Source organism: Macaca fascicularis, chromosome 19 (genome assembly GCF_037993035.2).
Source record: "Macaca fascicularis isolate 582-1 chromosome 19, T2T-MFA8v1.1".
NCBI lineage: Eukaryota > Metazoa > Chordata > Mammalia > Primates > Cercopithecidae > Macaca > Macaca fascicularis.
The window spans coordinates 1457667-1478483 of NC_088393.1; the positions used below are offsets into that span (position 1 = coordinate 1457667).

General features: G+C 57.8%; 1 protein-coding gene and 1 non-coding gene across 10 annotated transcripts; one reads left to right on the forward strand and one right to left on the reverse strand.

Annotated features, from left to right (window-relative positions):
* Positions 1-215: 215 nt before the first annotated feature.
* Positions 216-322, forward strand: LOC123570404 (U6 spliceosomal RNA). The gene has a single exon (XR_006694586.1). It is a non-coding gene; the product is annotated as a U6 spliceosomal RNA (small nuclear RNA).
* A 3642-nt stretch (positions 323-3964) lies between these two features.
* R3HDM4 (R3H domain containing 4) lies at positions 3965-20624 on the reverse strand. 9 transcript variants are annotated; one of them, XM_074025139.1, is made up of 9 exons: positions 20500-20624; positions 10978-11079; positions 10112-10266; positions 9557-9681; positions 8950-9073; positions 7831-7916; positions 7372-7457; positions 7211-7266; positions 3965-5015 (listed from the first exon to the last, which is right to left on the reverse strand). In XM_074025139.1, exons 5-9 carry the CDS (start codon positions 9056-9058, stop codon positions 4912-4914), a joined length of 441 nt encoding a protein of 146 aa, XP_073881240.1. In that variant the 5' UTR covers positions 9059-9073; positions 9557-9681; positions 10112-10266; positions 10978-11079; positions 20500-20624; the 3' UTR covers positions 3965-4911. The 9 variants fall into 9 exon arrangements, 7 of the variants coding, with proteins under 7 accessions (XP_073881240.1, XP_073881239.1, XP_005587399.1 ...); XM_074025138.1 differs by having other exon boundaries at positions 7831-7971; XR_012428159.1 differs by lacking the exon at positions 10978-11079 and having other exon boundaries at positions 7831-7971.
* Positions 20625-20817: the final 193 nt, after the last annotated feature.

The following is a 20817-nucleotide window of genomic DNA, read 5'->3' on the forward strand; positions in this document are numbered from 1 at the left end:
CGAGCATTTCCAGTAATTCCCAGCAGCCACTGTAGCTATATTTGGTAGAATAACGAGCACTTTCTCAACTCCAGTTAATAACTGCGTTAGTTGCGTGACACATTGGACTAATACAAATAGAGGTTGAATCTCTAGAGCAGTGGAGACAAGTCGCCGTATGTGTAAAGAAATTTCCTCCGGGGACTATAAATAGCTGGTGGTAGACCCAACGGGTCGTGCTCGCTTCGGCAGCACATATACTAAAATTGGAACGATACAGAGAAGATTAGCATGGCCCCTGCGCAAGGATGACACGCAAATTCGTGAAGCGTTCCATATTTTTGTCCTTTATTTCTTCCCCCCAAAACGGAGTCTCGCTCTGTTGCCCAGGCTGGAATGCAATGGCGCGATCTTGGCTCGTTGTAACCTCCGCCTCCTGGGTTCAAGCAATCCTCCTGCCTCAGCCTCCCGAGTAACTGGGACTACAGGCTCCCGCCACCACGCCCGGCTAATTTTTGTATTTTTTGGTATAGACGGGGTTTCACCACGTTGGCCAGGGTGGTCTCGATCTCCTGACCTCCTGATCCGCCCGTCTCGGCCTCCCAGAGTGCTGGGATTACAAGCGTGAGCCCCCTTGCCCAGGCTTTCTTCCATTTTCTTTCTTTCTTTCTTTTTTTTTTTTTTTCTGAGACGGAGTCTCGCTGTGTCTCCCAGGCTGGAGTGCAGTGGCGTGATCTCGGCTCACTGCAAGCTCCACCTCCCGGGTTCACGCCATTCTCCCGCCTCAGCCTCCCAAGTAGCTGAGACTACAGGCGCCCGCCACCACGCCCGGCTAGTTTTTTTTTGTATTTTTAGTAGAGACGGGGTTTCACCATGTTAGCCAGGATAGTCTCGATCTCCTGACCTCATGATCCACCCGCCTCGGCCTCCCAAAGTGCTGGGATTACAGGCTTGAGCCACCGCGCCCGGCCTCTTTTTTTTTTTTTAATTAATTTATTTATTTTTATTGTACTTTAAGTTCTGGGGTACATGTGCATAACGTGCAGGTTTGTTACATATGTATACTTGTGCCATGTTGGCGTGCTGCACCCATCAACTCGTCAGCACCCATCAACTCGTCATTTACATCAGGTATAACTCCCAATGCAATCCCTCCCCCTCTTCCATTTTCTAATGTCCGAGAGTGGGGAAACTGAGGCTCCTGTAAGCGAAGTCACGGACCCCGTTGAGTATTCCTACTTCCAACCCCATTCCCACCTCCTCCTCCAAAAGCCAGTTTAATGCAATGGATGTTGTGCTCTTCCGTTTTTATTTTTATTTTTTTTGAGACAGGATTTCGCTCTGTGGCCCAGGCTGGAGTGCAGTAGCGCGATCTTGGCTCACTGCAACCTCTGCCTTCCAGGCTCAAGGGATTCTCCTGCCTCAGCCTCCTGAGTAACTGGCACTACAGGCACGCACCACCACGCCCAACTAATTATTGTATTTTTAGTAGAGACAGGGTTTCACCATGTTGGCCAGAATGGTCTCAATCTCTTGACCTCGTGATCTGCCTGCCTCAGTCTCCCGAAGTGCTGGGATTACAGGCGTGAGCCACTGCGCCCGGCCTGTTTTTTAAAATTTTAATAGAGATGGGGTCTCACTATGTTGCCCAGGCTGATCTCAAACTCCATCTCTCAAGTTGTCCTGCCACCCTGGCCTCCCAAAGTGCTGGGATTATAGGCGTGAGCCACCGCGGCCTCACTGCATGATTTTTGCAAGAATTCTGCAAATATAAAACTGTTCTAAAATTACAAGTTAACAATCGCCCAAATATCAGTCTTTTTTCTGGATCAGGGTTCAGTTCCCCAAGAGGGCCACACAGTGACCTTACAGAAAATCCCCATTCCCAGGCAGCAGGGAGGGGTTTAGCGTTCTCAGGGGCCCAGGTGTGGTGGCACACACCTGTAATCCCAGAACTTTGGGAAGACGAGGTCGGAGGACAGCTTGAGTTCGAGACCAGCCTGGAAAACATAGCCAGACCCCCGTCTCTACAAAAAAATTAAAAATTAGTGGGGCTGGGGAGGGGGAGCGCTGGGCGAGGTGGCTCAGGCCTGTAATCCCTGAACTTTGGGAGGCTGAGGCAGGCGGATCACCTGAGAACAGGAGTTCAACGCCAGTCTGGCCAACATGGTGAAACCTCATCTCTACTAAAAATACAAAAAAAATTAGCTGGGCATGGTGACATATGCCTGTAGTCCCAGCTACTTGGGAGGCTGAGGCAGGAGAATCACTTGAACCCAGGAAGTGGAGGTTGCACTGAGCTGAGATCGCACCACTGCGCTCCAGCCTGGGCCACAGAGCAAAATAGCCAGGTGGGGTGATGCACACTTGTAGGCCCAGTTACTCGGGAGGCAAAAGTGGGAGAATCACTTGAGTCCGGGAGGTCGAGGCTGCAGTGAGCTGGGATTGCTCCACTCCGCTCCAGCCAGGGCAACAGAGCCAGACCCTGTCTAAAAAAAATAAACAAACAAAAGGCCGGGTGTGTTGGCTCATGCCTGTAATCCCAGCACTTTGGGAGGCCTAGGTGGGCAGATCATGAGGTCAGGAGATCAAGACCATCCTGGCTAACATGATGAAACTCTGTCTCTACTAAAAAATATACAAAATTAGCCCGGCGTGGTGGCGGGCGCCTGTAGTCCCAGCTACTCCAGAGGCTGAGGCAGGAGAATGGCGCGAACCTGGGAGGCGGAGCTTGCAGTGAGCTGAGATCTTACCACTGCACTCCAGCCTGGGCGACAGAGCGAGACACCGTCTCAAAAAAAAAAAAAAAAAAAAAAAAGAGGTTGAACTCAGAATGTGACCTTATTTGAAAACAGGGTCTTTCCAGAGGTAATCAGGTTAAAAAGAGGTGATTAGCATGGGCCTAACTCAATGACAGGGGTGATCGAGAGGGATATTTGGGCACAGACACGAGGGAAGGACAATGTCAAGACAAGACATAACACACAGGGAAAATGGCCAGTTGGAGACGAGACCGCAGCAATGTGGCCACAAGCCATGGACACACGAAGTCCCCAGAAACCGGGAGAGGCAGGAAGGCTCCTCCCCTCGAGACTCCGGAGGGAGCACTGCCCTGCAGACACCTTCACCTCAGGCTTCTACCTCCAGCATTGTGAGAGGGCAGATTTCCCTTTTGTTTTTCTTTGACATACGGTCTTCCTCCGTACCTAGGCTGCAGTGCAGCGGCACAGTCTCAGCTCACTGCAGCCTCAGCCTCCCAGACTCGAGTGATCCTCCTACCTCAGCCTCCCAAGTAGCTGGGACTACAGGCACACACCACACCCTGCTAATTTTTTTTTTTTGTGACAGAGTTTTGCTCTTGTTGCCCAGGCTGGAGTGCAATGGTGAGATCTCAGCTCACTGCAGCCTCCACCACCTGGGTTCAAGCGATTCTCCTGCCTCAGCCTCCTGAGTAGCTGGCATTACAGGCTCACACCACCACGCCCGGTTAATTTTGCATTTTTAGTAGAGAAGGAGTTTCTCCATGTTGGTCGGGGTGCTCTTGAACTCCTGACCTCGTGATCCACCCGCCTCGGTGTCCCCGAAGTGCTGGGATTACAGGTGTGAGCCACCGCGCCCGGCCAACCCTGCTAATTTCTCTCATGTTTTGTAGAGACAGGGTCTTGCTATGTTGCCCTGGCTGGTTTCGAACTCCTGGGCTCAAGCGATCCTCCTGCCTTGGTCTCCCAAGGTGCTGGGATCACAGGCGTGAGCAACTCGCTGGCCTTCTGTCGTTTCAAGCCCCCTGTGATACCCTCCATTACAGGGGCCCCAAGGCACTCAAACGAGCCACTCACCCAAGGTCACACGGCAGGCGTGTGGCAGAAACGGGATTTGAACCCAGGCATCCGAGGGCGGAGGAGCCAGGGAGGCACCTGCAGCCCTTGGTGGCCAGGACCTACTGAGCGCCCGGCCCTGTCCCGAAGAAAAACTCGCACACCCCGAGGCCAGAGCACCAGAAATTTATTAAATTGCCCACTTTCCCCCAAAACACAATTACCCACACGCAGCGAGGGGGTAGGAGGCCTCCCCAGGCTGGCTCCTGTAGCCTGGGCCAGGAGGACCAGCATGGGGACACAGGAGCTATCAGGCAGGTGCCAGGCTGTGGGACGGGGGACACGGGACGGGGGGACAGACAAAGTAGTGCAAGGGCAGAGGCTTCTGGCTGGAAGTCCTGGACCCCCAGTATGAAGGAGGGGAGGAAAGGAGGGGGGCTCGTATAAAGCAGGCAACCCTGAGCCCTGACACAGGCGGTGTGTGGGAGGGCACGCAGAATGACGAGGATAAAACCAGCTCCTAGGACTGCAGCTTCTGTCCTGGGTCTCAGGGCATACGTGCGCGCACACACACACACACACACACACAACACAAGATGCTTCTGGCATGAGGGGCAGGGTCCCAGAGACCCCACCCTCATTCAAGCTAAAAACTGGGAGGGGCTGAGCAGGGGCTTGGACCAAGACCCATGCTTTACCAGTGGGGACGAGTTTTTTTGGTTTTTCTCTCCAAAAGGGAAATTTAAAAATCTACAACAAATCACACCAAATTCATTAAAAGTGATAAAAACCCAGCCTCGCCCTCCTCACTTGAGCTTCAGACTGGGCCAGAAAAGCTAAACGATGAAGAAACAGAACATGCCCAGATCAGGTCTCTCCACCCAAATACAAGTCCCAGAGCGGGAAGCTTGGAGCTGGGATGGCCTGGGCAGCCCCAGCCGCCAGCGTCTGTTGACTGCCAAGAGCTTCATGAGGAGGGGGCAGAGTGAGAGAGACCACCCCAAACGAAAAAGGTTTCCAAGGACCAATTCTAAAAATATGAAAGATATTTCAGCCGAAGGTATCGGAGGGCTTGGTGGCTGGGCGAGGCAGCGGCGGGGGCTCCGCGGGGCCACCATCAGCTGTGCTGCTCCAGGTAGGCGGACAGGAGCAGCCCTGGAGGCAGGAAATCCAGGTGCCGATTACTGACCTTCATCTGCCGCTTCCCCTCCAGGTCGGCACCTGCAGAAGAAACCAACGGGACAAGAATGGGAGGAATTCGGGAGCCGAGGCAGGTAGAGGTGACTCGGACCCGGACCGCCCTCCGCCCTCATTTCTTCCCCGGGAGGTCACCGCCAGCTGGTGTGTGCTGGTCACTGCGGCCTGGCTGGCCCCAAGCCCCCGGGGTCCTGGAGCCTGACTCACAAGAACACCTAAGCCTCCCTACAGGACCGCTCTCATCGGGCCCATCTCACTCTCCACTGTCACTCATTCCACTGTGGGGATGAGGACCCTGAAAAACACCGGGCCTGAGGCCATATGGCCACTCACACGCCTGCCTGGCGGAGTGTGCGGCCTCCCCGCAGGCTCCCTGCCCTGCAGAGGTGGCTTTGAGGCACCCAGGCCCTGAGTGGTCCAGCTCCCACCAGCCTCCCCTTCCCCATCTCCCCCTCACTGAAAAAAATGAATGACCTGGCTAGGCGCAGTGGCTCACACCTGTAATCCCAGCACTGTGGGAGGCCAAGGCAGGTGGATCATCTGAGGTCAGGAGTTCGAGATCAGCCTGACTAACATGGTGAAACCCCGTCTCTAGGGCCGGGCACGGTGGCTCAAGCCTGTAATCCCAGCACTTTGGGAGGCCGAGGAGGGCGGATCACGAGGTCAGGAGATCGAGACCATCCTGGCCAACACGGTGAAACCCCATCTCTACTAAAACTACAAAAAACTAGCCGGGCGTGGTGGCGGGCGCCTGTAGTCCCAGCTACTCAGGAGGCTGAGGCAGGAGAATGGCGTGAACCCGAGAAGCGGATCTTGCAATGAGCTGAGATTGCGCCACTGCACTCCAGCCTGGGCAACAGAGCAAGACTCTGTAAAAAAAAAAAAAAAAAAAAAAAGAAACCCTGTCTTTACTAAAAATACAAAATTGTCCGGGCGCGGTGGCTCAAGCCTGTAATCCCAGCACTTTGGGAGGCCAAGACGGGCGGATCATGAGGTCAGGAGATCGAGACCATCCTGGCTAACACGGTGAAACCCCGTCTCTACTAAAAAAATACAAAAAACTAACAGGGTGTGGTGGCGGGTCTCAGCTACTCAGGAGGCTGAGGCAGGAGAATGGCGTGAACCCGGGAGGCGGAGCTTGCAGTGAACTGAGATCCGGCCACTGCACTCCAGCCCGGGCGACAGAGCGAGACTCCGTCTCAAAAAAAAAAAAAAAAAAAAAAATTAGCCGGGCGTGGTGGTGTGCACCTGTGATCCCAGCTACTCAGGAGGCTGAGGCAGGAGAACTGCTTGAACCCAGAGGTGGAGGTTGCAGTGGGCAAAGATCACGCCACTGCACTCCAGCCTGGGCAACAAAGTGAGACTCTGTCTCAAAAAAAAAACAAAAAAACCAACCAACACAAACAACAAAAACAAGCCATGTCCCATGTGAGCTCCGTGCCTCAGCAGTCCCCTTTGCCTGGGACCCCCATCCTCTACTCCCCATCTTGCTGGGACCCCTCCTCTTCTGCGTCAGGACCACAGCTCCACACCCACCAAGCTCCAAGCCCCGCACCCCCAGCCAAGGCCCGATGTTCTGAACAGAAGCAGGCATGGGGGATGCATCTCCCACAGAGGGAACAGGGGGAGGCATCCTCAGGTTGCCATGGAAACCGTCACCTCAGCAACTCCAGGCGGGTGGCAGAGACAGGTGTGAAAGGCTCAGGACCAGATGGGGTGCCTGGGGCCAGCAGGCGCCTGCACAGACCCTCACTAGGGGGGTGAGTTCTGAGACCGTCCCTCATTGGAAAAGTGGAACCCAGGGGCCAGTAGGGGATCTCGCCTGAGGTCCCATGTGTGGTATAGGGGAGGCCCCAGGACTAAATGCAAACCTTCCAGACACTGTGCCCTCCCATCTTATCTCTGGCTCTGCGAGGTCCCTCAAAGCCAGGCTTCATCACCCCCACCCCAGGCCCCGAAGATGTAGATGGGGGGTGTCTGCGTCCACCAGCCTGCTTGTGTCTGCAGTCCCCTGCGTGGGGCCAGATATGCAGGGAGCTTCTGGTGAATTCAAGGCAGGGTCCCACTGCCACCCTTGAGTTCACAGCGTCCCCACTCCAGCCCCCTTCCCCACCTCCCCACCAAGCCCCACTCTGAGGAACCAGGACCCTGGGACCCTGGCCACTTTCCCAGGTTGAGCTGCTGGCCAACTTGGGGTCTTGGGGGCCACTGGCGCTTACTGGCCGAGATGAGGTCCATGTACTGGCAGACGGCGTGCAGCAGGAGCCTCTCAAAGCTGTGGGAAACGGGCAGTGAGCGCCGTGCAGGGGCCGCAGCGTGGGGTGTCCGCCCACCTGGCCGCAGCCTGGGAGGGTCTGCCCACCTGGCCACGCCCCCTTACCTGTTGTCCAGCATGGCTGTGTACACGGCCTGGGGGGACACGGAGAAGAACCGAAGCAGCCGCTCCTCCCAGGTCTCCAGCGTTTCCTGGGGAGGGTGGTCCAGTGGTTAGGGCACTGCGGGGCCTTCGGGTGGGGGCCAGGGAGGTCCAGGCCCCCCAGGAGACCACAGTGCTGGGCTTGAATATGACCTCTGATCCACCACGTGAGGCTGCTTAACTGTCTCTGAGGCCACCATGCCACCTCCTGCCTGTGCCTTCTGCGGAGGGAACTCCTACACACCGCGCAGTGCCCGCCTTCGTTGCCCCCGCCCTCCTATCTAGCGCCCTGGTCCGGTTGCCTGTATCCTGCCCTGTTTCCCCTGACACGACCTGCACCGGGTGAGAACCTGTGCCTGGGAAAGGGGCCTTCAAAAAAGACCACGCGGGTAGAAAGGCAAGGCCTGGCACTCCGGCACTCACCATGGGGATGCGGCTGCGCTTGAGGACGGCTCGCAGACGCCGGCTGATGCGCTGGAAGCACTCACGGGGCGTATAGGCGGGGTCCTCTGCAGTAGTCGGGGAACGGGGCAGTCTTGGGGCGCTCGTTCTGGCCCTGCCCACCTGCCAGACCACGCCCACCCGAGGAAGACCACGCCCATCTGTGCCTTGGCCTCTCCTGTCCACCAAACCACACCTTCACCGATACTGTGGCCCCACGCAGACAGCCAGCAGGCCCTACCCACACGAGGCCCTGACCCCAACCCATCCAGCTGGCCCTACCCTCACTTGTATGTTTGCCCCAGCTATACGTGAGGCCCCACCCATTCTAGGACCACACAAGCCAGCCAGCCCCACCCCCATCCATCTCCAGGCCCCACCCCTACCCACTGCCACCCAGATCCTGCCCCCGCATCCTGGCCACACCCACCCCATGTGCCACCCTATCCATATCCTACCCCCGCCATCCTGGCCCCTCGCACCCCATTGCCCTGTTCCTATCCATACTCTGGCCCCACCCACACACTAGGGCCTACCCACCCCAGGCCCCGCCCACACCCCATCCGTATCCTGCCCCCATCCCAGCCCCACCCACCCCAGGCACCGCCCCATCCATACCCTGGCCCCACCCACACACTAGGTCCAACCCACCCCAGGCCCCACCCACACCCCATCTGAATCCTGCCCCCATCCCAGCCCCACCCACTCCAAGCCCCACCCCCATCCGTACCCTGGCCCCACCCACACCCTAGGTCCAAACCACCCCAGGCCCCGCCCACACCCCATCCATATCCTGCCCCCCTCCCGGCCCCACCCACCCCAGGCACCGCCCCATCCATACCCTGGCCCCACCCACACACTAGGTCCAACCCACCCCAGGCCCCACCCACACCCCATCTGTATCCTGCCCCCATCCCAGCCCCACCTACTCCAAGCCCCACCCCCATCTGTACCCTGGCCCCACCCACACCCTAGGTCCAAACCACCCCAGGCCCCGCCCACACCCCATCCATATCCTGCCCCCCTCCCGGCCCCACCCGCCCCAGGCCCCGCCCCATCCATGTCATGGCCCCACCCACAACCGCCCCAGCCTGGCCGCACCTCTCCTGCGGTCCTCCCCGCGGCCAGGGCCTCTCCTCCGCGTCTTGCTCCTGCCCTCATCCTCCAGGTAGCGAAGAACCCGCTCCTGCTCCTCCCCAGAGCGGTTCATGAAATCGTTCCAGACCTGGAAGAGAGGCAGGGAGGCAGGCTTGCTAGGAGACACCAAGCTGGGCTGACGGCTGACATCCCCGGGCAAATGGGCACAGAAGGCCGCCAAGCACGTGGACGTGCTCCTGCGGTCACCTCTGTCCACTGAGGGGCTAATGCTTGTGTTGGGCCCTGAGCTGAGCGCAGGGAAGCGAGGAGCCGGAATGGGCCCAGCTGTCTCGGGCTGGGGGGGATTGAGGTGAAACGCTCTCACAATCGATGGAGGGTTCCCAAACGTGTTGGGCAGATGAATCCAGGAGCTCGAAGGTTCCAGGGGTGGGGTGGGGATTCTGGCCTGATCTGGGGACCCCGAAGGAGACAGAGGGGCCTTCATTAGGAGACCAGAAGTGGGCGGGTGCTCCTGGAGGGGGAACGGGCACAGGCGATGGCCTGGCCGTAGGAGAACCAATGAGCTGCCGGGGTCCCCGCGTGGAGGGAGCCAGGGGGTCGGGGGCCGCACCTCCACGTAGGTGGCATTGTTGCAGGCCTCAGCAAAGATGCCCGGTGATGCAGGCGGTGCCAAGTCCCCATCGTCCAGGCCAGGTGGGCTCCCGTCTGTCTCCAGCAGGGTCAGGAGGTACTGGGCTAGGTGGAAACAGATGCTGTCTGGGCCGGGGTGGCATTCGGGACCTCCAGGCACCATGGGGACCCAATAACTAGCCTTCCTCCCTCTCTATCATATCAGCCTCCCCACCTCCATGCTCCAATTGTCTTCCCCAGAAGGTACAGAAACCAGCTAGAGTCCAGGTTCTGGCTTGTCAAACTCCTACATATCCTTTAAAGCCCCAGCTCCAATGCCCGGGGCGCCCTCCCACCCAGCCCTGATCCAAGAGTCCAGGGGGCACCTGTGTCTGGCTCTATTTATATATGGTCCCCTGGCCTACAGCTGACACCTCTTTGGGTCCCCAGCCCTGCCCAGGCCCAGCTCATGGGAGGGGTATCAGATAACACCAACATGCACGCCATTCTACAAGGCCCAGGAGCCCCCAAGAGGCGCCTCCCGACCACTGCTCACTGTTCTCCAGGCGCTGGAGGCTCTTCCGGCCCTTGGCCTTGGGCACGAGGTCTGAGTTCCGCACGGCTTGGTTGATGAAGTGCTGTTTCCGCCTGGAAGCCGAGAGTCTCTTCACTTGGGAGCTGGCTAGGGCAGGCAGGCAGCCGGGCAGGGGCCTGTGGGCCGGGGCAGGGGTGGTCCTCAGGGTCAAGGTCAGCCAGGATCTCCGAGAAGAGCCCTACCACAGCCATAGCCCGCTTAGTTTCTCCCAGCGATGGAGAGCTCACCCCTACGGTGTGTGGAGTCCTGAGCCCTTAAAATCCTATTTTGTTTCATCCTCATGTCACCCAGGAGGCAGATACAATTGTGGTGACGCGTCAGGTGGGGTGGCTCACGCCTGTGATCCCAGCACTGTGGGAGGCTGAGGCCGGCGGATCGCTTGAGCTCAGGAGTTCAAGACCAGCCTGAGCAACATAGCGAGACTGTGAACAAAAATAAAACTATTTTTTTTCTGTCTCTACAAAATAATAATAATAATAATAATTTAAAAATTAACCAGTGTGCTGGTACATGCCTGTAGTCCCAGCTACTCGGGCCTGAGGCAGGAGGATCACTTAAGTCCAGGAGGTCGAGTTTGGCGTTATGGCACCACTGCACTCCAGCCTGGGCAACAGAGCAAGACTCTGTCCCAAAAAAAAAAAAAAAAAATTAGGTCAGGCACATTGGCTCATACCTGGAATCCCAGCACTTTGGGAGGCCGAGGTGGGCGGATCACTTGAGGTCAGGAGTTCCAGACCAGCCTGGCCAACACGGTGAAACCCCGTCTCTACCAAAAAAATACAAAAATTAACCAGGGGTGGTGGCGCGCGTCTGTAATCTCAGCTTACTCAGGAGGCTGAGGTGAGAGAATCGCTTGAACCCAGGAGGCAGAGGTTGCCGTGAGCTGAGATCACGCCACTGTACTCCAGCCTGGGCGACAGAGTGAGACCCTGTATCCAAACAAAACAAAACAAAACAAAAAAACCTGTGATGACAGATTAGTAAACTGAGGCTCAGAAAAGTGAAGGCACTCGCCCAAAGTCACGCAGCAGGTAAATGACCAAGAAAAGCTGCCGTCCACCGGAGACCCCAGTGTGCGAGGTGTTGGGTCTAAGCCAGCAAGGCCCACAGCCTTTGGGATGTGAACTGCCTCCTTCAGAAACACAGTCAAGACACTTGATTTTATCCACATCCCCCACCCCCAGCAGAAGAGGAGCCAGAAAACAGCCCCAGAAGCTCAGGTGATGCCTGGGCCCCCCCACCTCTCCCTTAATGTCCCCCGTCCCCAGGGCCAGGATGAGAGGGGGGCTGGAGCGGCCCCCCCCAGAGCTAATCGGCCTGGCCAGAGCAAATGGCATTAATTGTGGAGATGGATTAGCTGTCACAGCTGGGCCTCCCGCGGAGGATCCAAGGGCCCAGCCACTCAGCGTGGGGGGATTAGGCAGCCACCTGGGAAGCGGGCGGTGGTTGGGGGGGGGCAGGGGGCGAGGTAGGCGAGCACAGCAGCCACCCGGCACCTGGGAAGCGGGTTGGGGGAGGGGCTCTTGGATGGGGACTTTTCTGGCAAGGAAAAACACACAGGCCGGGCGCAGGGACTCATGTAATCCCAGCACTTTGAGAGCCCAAGGTGGGTGGATCCCTTGAGCCTGGGCAGTTTGAGGCTGCAGTGAGCTGTGACTGCAATACCGCACTCCAGCCTGGACAACAGAGCAAGACCGTGTCCCAAAACAAACAGGACGGGTGCGGTGGCTCACGCCTGTAATCCCAGCACTTTGGGAGGCCGAGGCGGGCGGATCGTGAGGTCAGGAGATCGAGACCATCCTGGCTAACACAGTGAAACTTCATCTCATCTAAAAATACAAAAAAATTAGCCGGGCGAGGTGGCGGGCGCCTGTAGTCCCAGCTACATGGGAGGCTGAGGCAGGAGAATGGCGTCAACCTGGGAGGCGGAGCTTGCAGTGAGCTGAGATCTGGCCACCGCACTTCAGCCTGGGTGACAGAGCGAGGCTCCATCTCAAAAAACAAACAAACGAAAAACCGTAACGCTTGCTTGGTCAAGCCCCAGACCGTGGGCCGCAGAGCGCCACTGGGCTCAGAAACCCCCATACCACAGGGCTGGCCATGGACTCCAGGGTCTGGGGGTTCCAGGATCGGCTCCACCCTTATCTCCTAACTCCACCCCCCCGAAGCACATTCTGTTCCAACCCCACAGAGGCACCTCCTGGCTGCTGCTTCCAAATCACGATTTCCAGTCCCTCCTCCGACCTTTGCACAGGCGGCCTGGGTTTGCTGGCTGGCCGTAACCCCCACCCCCGGCACTCACAGCCATGCCTGGTACACAGGAGACACTTAAAAAATAACCACCAAATCAATCCTTAATAAAATTCCGTGATTCCAAGGGAGCCCACAGTCCAAAATCCCTAATAGCATCCAGAGTTCCCAACACAAAAATTAAAAGTGACCCACCCCACCCCTGCAACCCCCAAAACACTGGAAAACGCTTGGAAACTCCAGGCCAGTTGAGACAAGATTCACTTGAGGGAAGCCGGGCGCAGTGGCTCACGCCTGTAATCCCAGAGCTTTTGGAAGCCAAAGAGGAAGGATAGCTTGAGGCCAGGAGTTCAAGACCAGCCTGGGCAACACAGTGGTCCCCGCTACTCAAGGACGCTGAGGCGGGAGCATCACTTGAGCCCAGGAGGTGGAGGCTGCGGTAAGCCGAGATCACACCACTGCACTCCAGCCTGGGTGACAGAGCAAGACTCTGTCTCAAAAAAAAAAAAAAAAAAAAAATGCAGTCAAGGGGGTCAGAAATGAGACCAGTGCTTGCCAGGGTCCACACGCATGTAAAGAGTCCTCAAGCCTTAAGTCTAGGCACTTTACAGACCAGCTGTTACATCTCAATCAAAAGTACACGAGCTGATTGGCCAGGCGTGGTGGCTCATGCCTGTGTTCCCAGCACTTTGGGAGGCCGAGACGGGCGGATCACAAGATCAGGAGATCGAGACCATCCTGGCTAACATGGTGAAACCCCGTCTCTATTAAAAAATACAAAAAACTAGCTGGGTGAGGTGGCGGGCACCTGTAGTCCCAGCTACTCGGGAGGCTGAGGCAGGAGAATGGCGTGAACCTGGGAGGCGGAGCTTGCAGTGAGCTGGGATCCGGTCACTGCACTCCAGCCTGGGCGACAGAGTGAGACTCCGTCTCAAAAAAAAAAAAAAAAAGTACACAAGCTGATTGGCCGGGCTTGGTGGCTCACGCCTGTGTTCCCGGCACTTTGGGAGGCCGGGGCGGGTGGATCAGTTGAGGTCAGGAGTTCGAGACCACCCTGGCCAACATGGTGAAACCCCATCTCTACTAAAAATACAAAAACGAGCCGGACGTGGTGGCACACACCTGTAATTCCAGTTACGCAAGAGGTTGAGGCCGGAGAATCGCTTGAACCTGGGAAGCAGAGGTTGCAGTGAGCCAAGACTATGCCACCGCACTCCAGCCTGGTCAACAGAGCCAGAATTGGTCTCAAAAAAAAAAAAGTAGGCTGGGCACAGTGGCTCACGCCTGTAATCCCAATACTTTGGGAAGCTGAGGGGGGTGCGGATCTCCTGAGGTAGGGAGTTCGAAACCAGCCTGACCAACATGAAGACACCCCATCTCTACTAAAAATACAAAAACTAGCCGGGCGTGGTGGCGCATGCCTGTAATCCCAGCTATTCGGGCGGCTGAGGCAGGAGAGAATCGCTTGAACCCGGGAGACGGAGGTTACAGCGAGCCAAAATCATGCCATTGCACTCCGGCCTGGGCAACAAGAGTGAAACTCCGTCTCAAAAAGAAAAACATTTAGCCAGGCATGGTGGCAGGCACTGTAATCCTAGCTACTCGGGAGGCTGAGGCAGGAGAATCACTTGAACCCAGGAGGTGGAGGTTGCAGAGAGCTGAGATTGTGCCGTTGCACTCCAGCATGAGAGACAGAGTAAGACTCTATCTCAAAAAAAAAAAAAGTTAGCAAGCTGAGCAGACCCAGGGCTGTCTGAAGTGGGAAGGGGACAGGCAGGTAAACAGCACAGTCTCCACAGACTGCGGCAAAAATCTACGAAAACTCATCAGAACAAAATCTCACATATGCACAAGTACCCACCAGTAGGGACCTGCAGGCTTCGACCCTGGACCAGGTGATTAGAACTCACTAGCCCAGGCAAGCCTGGAAACTCAGAAACCGCCTCCTCGCCAGGCTATGGTGTTAGTGCAGGTCCTGGAATCTCAGCCCTGAGTGTGAACCCCGGCTACGAAGCTTCACCCTGAAACCTTTTTTTGAGATGGAGTCTCGCTCTGTCGCCCAGGCTGGAGTGCAGTGGTGCGACCTCGGCTCACTGCAAGTTCCGCCTCCCAGGTTCATGCCACTCTCCCTCAGCGTCCCAAGTAGCTGGGACTACAGGCGCCCACCACCACGCCCGGCTAATTTTTGTATTTTTAGTAGAGACTATTTACTAAATGAGTCTCTACTAAATGAGCCCAAAGTGGGGAAAATAATCAGTCCAGGGACACTGTTATGATCAACAGCAGTGTGGCATGGCTGAGGGGTGAGTTCCCCATCATATGAGGAAAACAAGCAAGTGGCAGCTGAGATGAGGGGAATTCATCCCAGGCCCTTTTGGCTCTGAGTACCTCTCCCAGACCAGCTTGTTCCCACTTTTTGAGAGGGGGCTGAGGTTAAAGGTTGCAGAGTGGACCAGTAGTCATGGTGGCTCATGCCCGTAATCCCAGCACTTTGGGAGGCTGAGGCGGGCGGATCACTTGAGGTCAGGAGTTCAAGACCAGCCTGGCTAACAAGGTGAAACTAAAATACAGTGCAGTGGTACAATCTCGGCTCACTGCAACCTCCACCTCCCTGGTTCAACCGAGTCTCCTGCCTCAGCCTCCTGAGTAGCTGGGATTATAGCTGCCCACCACCACGCCCAGTTGATTTTTTATTTTTAGTAGAGACGGGGTTTCACCATGTTGGCCAGGCTGGTCTCGAACTCCTGACCTGGTGATCCGCCTGTCTCAGCCTCCCAAAGTGCTGGGATTACAGGCGTGAGCCACCACGCCTGGCTCCCATTCTACAGATTTGTAAACCGAGGCACAAAGTCACTGCCCAAGCTCCCATTGCTGCAAACAGGGCAGCTGGAGAAGGAGGTGGTGGACTATGTCCTCAGCACAGAGCACAGCAGCCAACAGGCACTTGATGGGAACACAGGGCCATGTGGAGCCAGCGTCTCTGAAGCTGGATCAGCCTGCAGCTGCCTCTCTGAGGCCGGAGCACTCCGTCCCATGCCCCCGATTCACCAACAGCCCCCCTACAAGGCCCCGGGGCCTACATCTCCACCCCAGCAGCTGGACAGGGCCGATAACAGAAGTCACATCCGAGGGGAGCCCTCGGGGAAGTCAGAGGGGGCGGGGCTCGGTGACATAGCTCAAGCCCTCCCAGCAAGGGGCCCGGTATCACCCCATGTTACAGATGAAGCATCTGAGGCTTGGAGAGGCGGGGCCGTCCCCCGTCACCATCCAGACAATGCAAGGAGCCGGATGTGAACCTGGGTCTGACCCAGAACCCCAGAGTTACCCACCCTGCTTCCCTCACCGCCCCTCATACCAAAGCCCCACAGACCTCTCCTCCAGGCCCCCAAAGACCTGCGTTGTCCTTCCCCTGCTCCAGCACAGCCCATGGCTGCCCAGCATCCCAGGGCCAGGCCTGGCTGCCCCTAGGCCTAGCATTGCACCACAAGGGCCTGCTCCCGTTTCAGTTGGTATCTGAGGGCTCAGCACCCTCCCCTGGGCCTCTAGCGCTGAACTGAGCACTGGAAATCGAGTCCCACCATTGGATGGAGCTGGCTGACTTCAACCAGTTTCCAGCAGGAAATTAAGAAACATCTTCAAGCTTGTCATCCCAGCACTTTGGGAGGCCGAGGCTGGTGGATTATGCGGTCAAGAGATGAAGACCATCCTGGCCAACATAGTGAAACCCTGTCTCTTCTAAAAATACAAAAATTGCAAGGCGCGGTGGCTCACGCCTGTAATCCCAGCACTTTGGGAGGCCAAGGCAGGCAGATCACGAGATCAGGAAATCGAGACCATCCTGGCTAACACGGTGAAATCTCGTCTCTACTAAAAATACAAAAAATTAGCCGGGCGCAGTGGCGGCGCCTGTAGTCCCAGCTACTCGGGAGGCTGAGGCAGGAGAATGGCATGAACTCGGGAGGTGGAGTTTGCAGTGAGCCGAGATGGTGCCACTGCACTCCAGCCTGGGCGACAGAGCGAGACTCCAACTCAAAAAAAAAAAAAAAAAATTAGCGAGGAGTGGTGGCGGGCGCCTGTAGTCCCTACTACTTGGGAGGCTGAGGCAGGAGAATCACTTGAACCTGGGAGGTGGAGGTTGCAGCAAGCTGAGATCGCACCACTGCACTCCAGCCTGGGCAACAGAGCAAGACTCTGTCTCAAGAAAACAAACAAAAACAAGAAAACATCTGGCCTCTGGGGTAGACAGTGGGGACTGGGAGTCACCAACACGCCCCTCCAGGAATGGAAGGAACAGGCAGACCACAGCAAAACCCCCATGCCTGGCCAGGTGCCGTGGTTCACACTTCTAATCCCAGCACTTCGGGAGGCTGAGACGGGTGGATCACTCGAGGCCAAGAGTTCAAGACCAGCCTGGCCAACATGGTGAAACCCCTGTCTCTACTAAAAATACACACACACACACGAAATTATCCGGACGTGGTGGTGGGTGCCTGTGGTCCCAGCTACTCGGGAGACTGAGGCAGGAGAATCACTTGAACCCAGGAGGTGAAGTCTGCAGTGAGCCGAGATCGTACCACTGCACTCCAGCCTGGGCGACAGAATGAGACTGTCTCAAAAATAAAAAATCCCATGCCCAGCGACAGGCCCCTCCGCACAATGCCCCAAACTCAGGGAGCCCCGGTCTCTGCCCGATGCACCTGCTTATTCCATCCTGGGTTCTGCGTTTACCACCCCCAGGAACGGCCCCGCCCCCCACCTCACCCAATCAGCCTCACCAGGAAGCTCTGGAAACCAACAGGCCCCAGCCTGTTTACTTCTTTGCTCCTTAATCACTGGTTCACTAGGCCCACAGAACAAGACGGGGTTCCCCCTCCACCCCCGTCCCCGCCTGTGCCCAGCCCGCAGAGGCGCTCACTGCCTGTTTGTTGAATGAATAACTAGACTTCTGTCGATACACTTCCCGAGGGCTGCTTCCTCTGTTTCCCACGCCACTCGACAAGACCACTTTACAGACGGGGAAACTGAGGACCCGGCGGGAGTATCTGAGGCTTCCTGGACCCTGAAGGCTCGAGGATGTGTGTCCACGGAGTGGGAGGCAGCCCGAGCCGAGGAGCTGCTGGGGTTTGGGGGAACAGGCCTCCTGGTCACTCCCAATTCTACTCCTTGCAGATTTTGAGAGGGCAACTTTTTTTTTTTTTTGCCCTCAGTCCCTTGGGCAAAAAACACCTTTCCCAGCACTGGCCCCTCCCCCGGGAACCCACAAGAGAGAGCAAGAGAGGAACCCACTTGTCCATCAGGAAGTCAGGGCTCAGGGTGGAGGTGACTCAGCCTGGGGTGGGGCCGACTGGGGCGGTCCCCAGCAGTCTCCAACTCCCCACCAGGACACAGCTGGCAGGTAAACACCCAGCTACTGAGGGCTGAGAGCGGAAACATGAGTGTAGTTACATAGTTACACAACAGTCACTACACCTGGGCTATAATCCCAGCGCTTTAGGAGGCCAAGGCAGGTGGATCACCTGAGGTCAGGAGTTTGACACCAGCCTGGCCAACGCAGTGAAACCTTGTCGCTGCTAAAATTAGCTGGGTATGGTGGCACATGCCTGTAATCCCAGCTACTCAGGAGGGTGAGGCAGGAGAATCCCTTGAACCTGAGAGGCAAAGGCTGCGGTGAGCGGAGATCCTGCCACTGCGCTCCAGCCTGGGCGACAGAATAAGACCCACCCCCCAAAAAAACAGAAGACACAGGAAGAGCCCATTTTGAGGGTAAATGCCCACTCCAGGTGGTTCAAGGCCACGTTGGAAGAGACATTACGTGGGTGCTGTGGCTCATGCCTGTAATCCCAGCACTTTGGGAGGCTGAGGCAGGTGGATCACCTGAGGTCGGGAGTTCAAGACCAGCCTGACCAACATGGAGAAATAGCTGGGTGTGGTGGTACATGCCTGTAATCCCAGCTACTAGGGAGGCTGAGGGAGGAGAATTGCTTGAACCCAGGAGGTGGAGGTTGCAGTGGGCCGAGATTGCGCCATCGCACTCCAGCCTGGGCAACAAGAGCGAAACTCCGTATAAAAAAAAAAAAAAAAAAGCCAGGCATGGTGGTGCACACCTGTGGTCCTAGCTACTCGGGAGGCTGGGGCAGGAGGATCGCCTGAGCTCGAAGGTGAAGGATGCAGTGAGCGGTGATCAAACCACTGCACTCCAGCCTGGGTGACAGAGTGAGATAATACTCTATCACCTATCACCAGTAATACTAGGCCGGGTGCAGTGGGTCACGCCTGTAATCCCAGCACTTTAGGAGGCCAAAGTGGGCAGATCATGAGGTCAAGAGATCAAGACCATCCTGGCTAACACGGTGAAACCCCGTCTCTACTAAAAATACAAAAAAATTCGCCGGGTGTGGTGGCGGGCGGCTGCAGTCCCAGCTACTCGGGAGGCTGAGGCAGGAGAATGGCGAGAACCCGGGAGGCAGAGCTTGCAGTGAGCCGAAATTGCACCACTGCACTCCAGTTCGGGCGACAGAGCGAGACTCTGGCTCAAAAAACAAACAAACAAACAAATAAATAAATACAAATAATACTAAAGGTCGGGCGCCATGGCTCACGCCTGTAATCCAAGAACTTTGGGAAGCCCAGGCAGGCAGATCATGAGGTCAGGAGATCAAGACCATCCTGGCCAACATGATGAAACCCCGTTTCTACTAAAAATGCAACAATTAGCTGGGTGCGGTGGCGGGCGCCTATAGTCCCAGCTACTCGGGAGGCTGAGGCACGAGAATCACTTGAACCCGGGAGGTGGAGGTTGCAGTGAGCTGAGACTGCCCCACTGCACTCCAGCCTGGGCGACAGAGCAAGCCTCTGTCTCAAAATATTATTACTACTAATATAACGAATAAAACATTAACGATAATTAGTAATGAGACCATGGACACTCCCGTTTGCTGGGCCTGCCCCAGTGCTAGCTCTGTAACCCCCACCACTCGGAGAAGAGGCCCCACTTACTATCCCATTTTACAGAAGGGGAAACTGAGGCACGGGAGCGTTAACCTGCCCAGGTGGCGCCCTCTGCACACGGAGGAGGCAGGAACACAACACGCGCTGCCTCCTCGCCCCCCACCAACGCGGACCCCAGGGGTGCACCCTGGGTCCCCGGGTCCCTGTGCGGGCTGGGGTGACACACGGGTTACCCCCGCACAGACAGCCCCGCTTCCAGGTCCCCCCGAAGGATGGACGAACGGGCTCCTGCTTGCCAGGTTTTAACCCACAAGGGTTGTGGGGATTTACCCAAAGGAGAACAAGGAGCCGGGTCTGCCCGGAAAGGCAGGGGCGCAGACAAGCCCAGAGGGCAAGTGGGGCTGGGACCAGGCTGGAGCGCATGGGTGAACCCCGACCCGCGGATAGGGGCCGTTGCTGGCACCTCGGGCTGATCGGGGAGTCGGGGGACGGACCTGGGAGTGAGGGCGTGGATCAGGGGAGTGAGGGGGGCAGACCCGGGGAGTGGGGGCGCGGACCTGGGGAGTGGAGGGATGGACCCTGGATTGGGGTCAGGGACCGGGGAGTCGTGGGGGGGTGGACTCGGGGAGTGGGGGGCCGGACCCGGTGAGTGGGGGAGCAGACCGGTGTAGTGGGGGGCATGGACCCGGGTAGTGGGGGGGCGAACCCGGGAGTGGGCGGCACGGACCCGAGGAGCGGGGGGGGCGGCGGACCCGGGGAGTGGGGGCACGGACCAGGGAGTTGGGGGGAGGACCTGGGGGGTCAGGGGGCGGACCGGGGAGTGGGGGGGCGGACTCGGGAGTGGGGTCGCGGACCAGGGGAGTGGGGGGGGCGGACCCGGGACTTGGGGAGGTGGACCAGGGAGTGGGGGGCGGAACTGGTAAGTGGGCACGCGGACCCGGATCCCCTCCCCCAGCAAGCCCCCGGCACGCCAGGAGGGTGTCCCCGCTGGGTAACAATGAAGACCCCCGCCCCAGCCTGGGGGTCCACAGCGGGAAGCCCCGGAAGGGGAACGAGGGGAAGGAATGGGAGGGAGGGGAGGCGGGGAGAGGATCGCAGGGAAGGGATCCCAGCCCCACTGCACCCGCCGCGCCCCGACCGCCCGCGCTCACAGCAGCCGCCGCCCGCCCGCGGTGCCCTCCGCCGCCTCGGGGCCGCACTCGGGGTTCTCCAGCGCGACCATAACTCGCACGCTGTTGCTACCGCCGCCGCCGCCCGGCAGGGCCTTCACCGGGCCGTGCAGGAAGTGACGGGCGCCCGGAGGCGGGCAGGGGCGGGGCCTGGGGCTGCGCGGCGGGGCGGGGGCACCCACCTCCCGGCTGCCGGGAACGAACGCGGAAACCCAGGCGCGCGGGAAGGGGATCCAGCCCCTGGGGGGACGCACAGGGAGACTGAGGCGGGAGGCGGGGCCCGGCCACGATCCCTACACC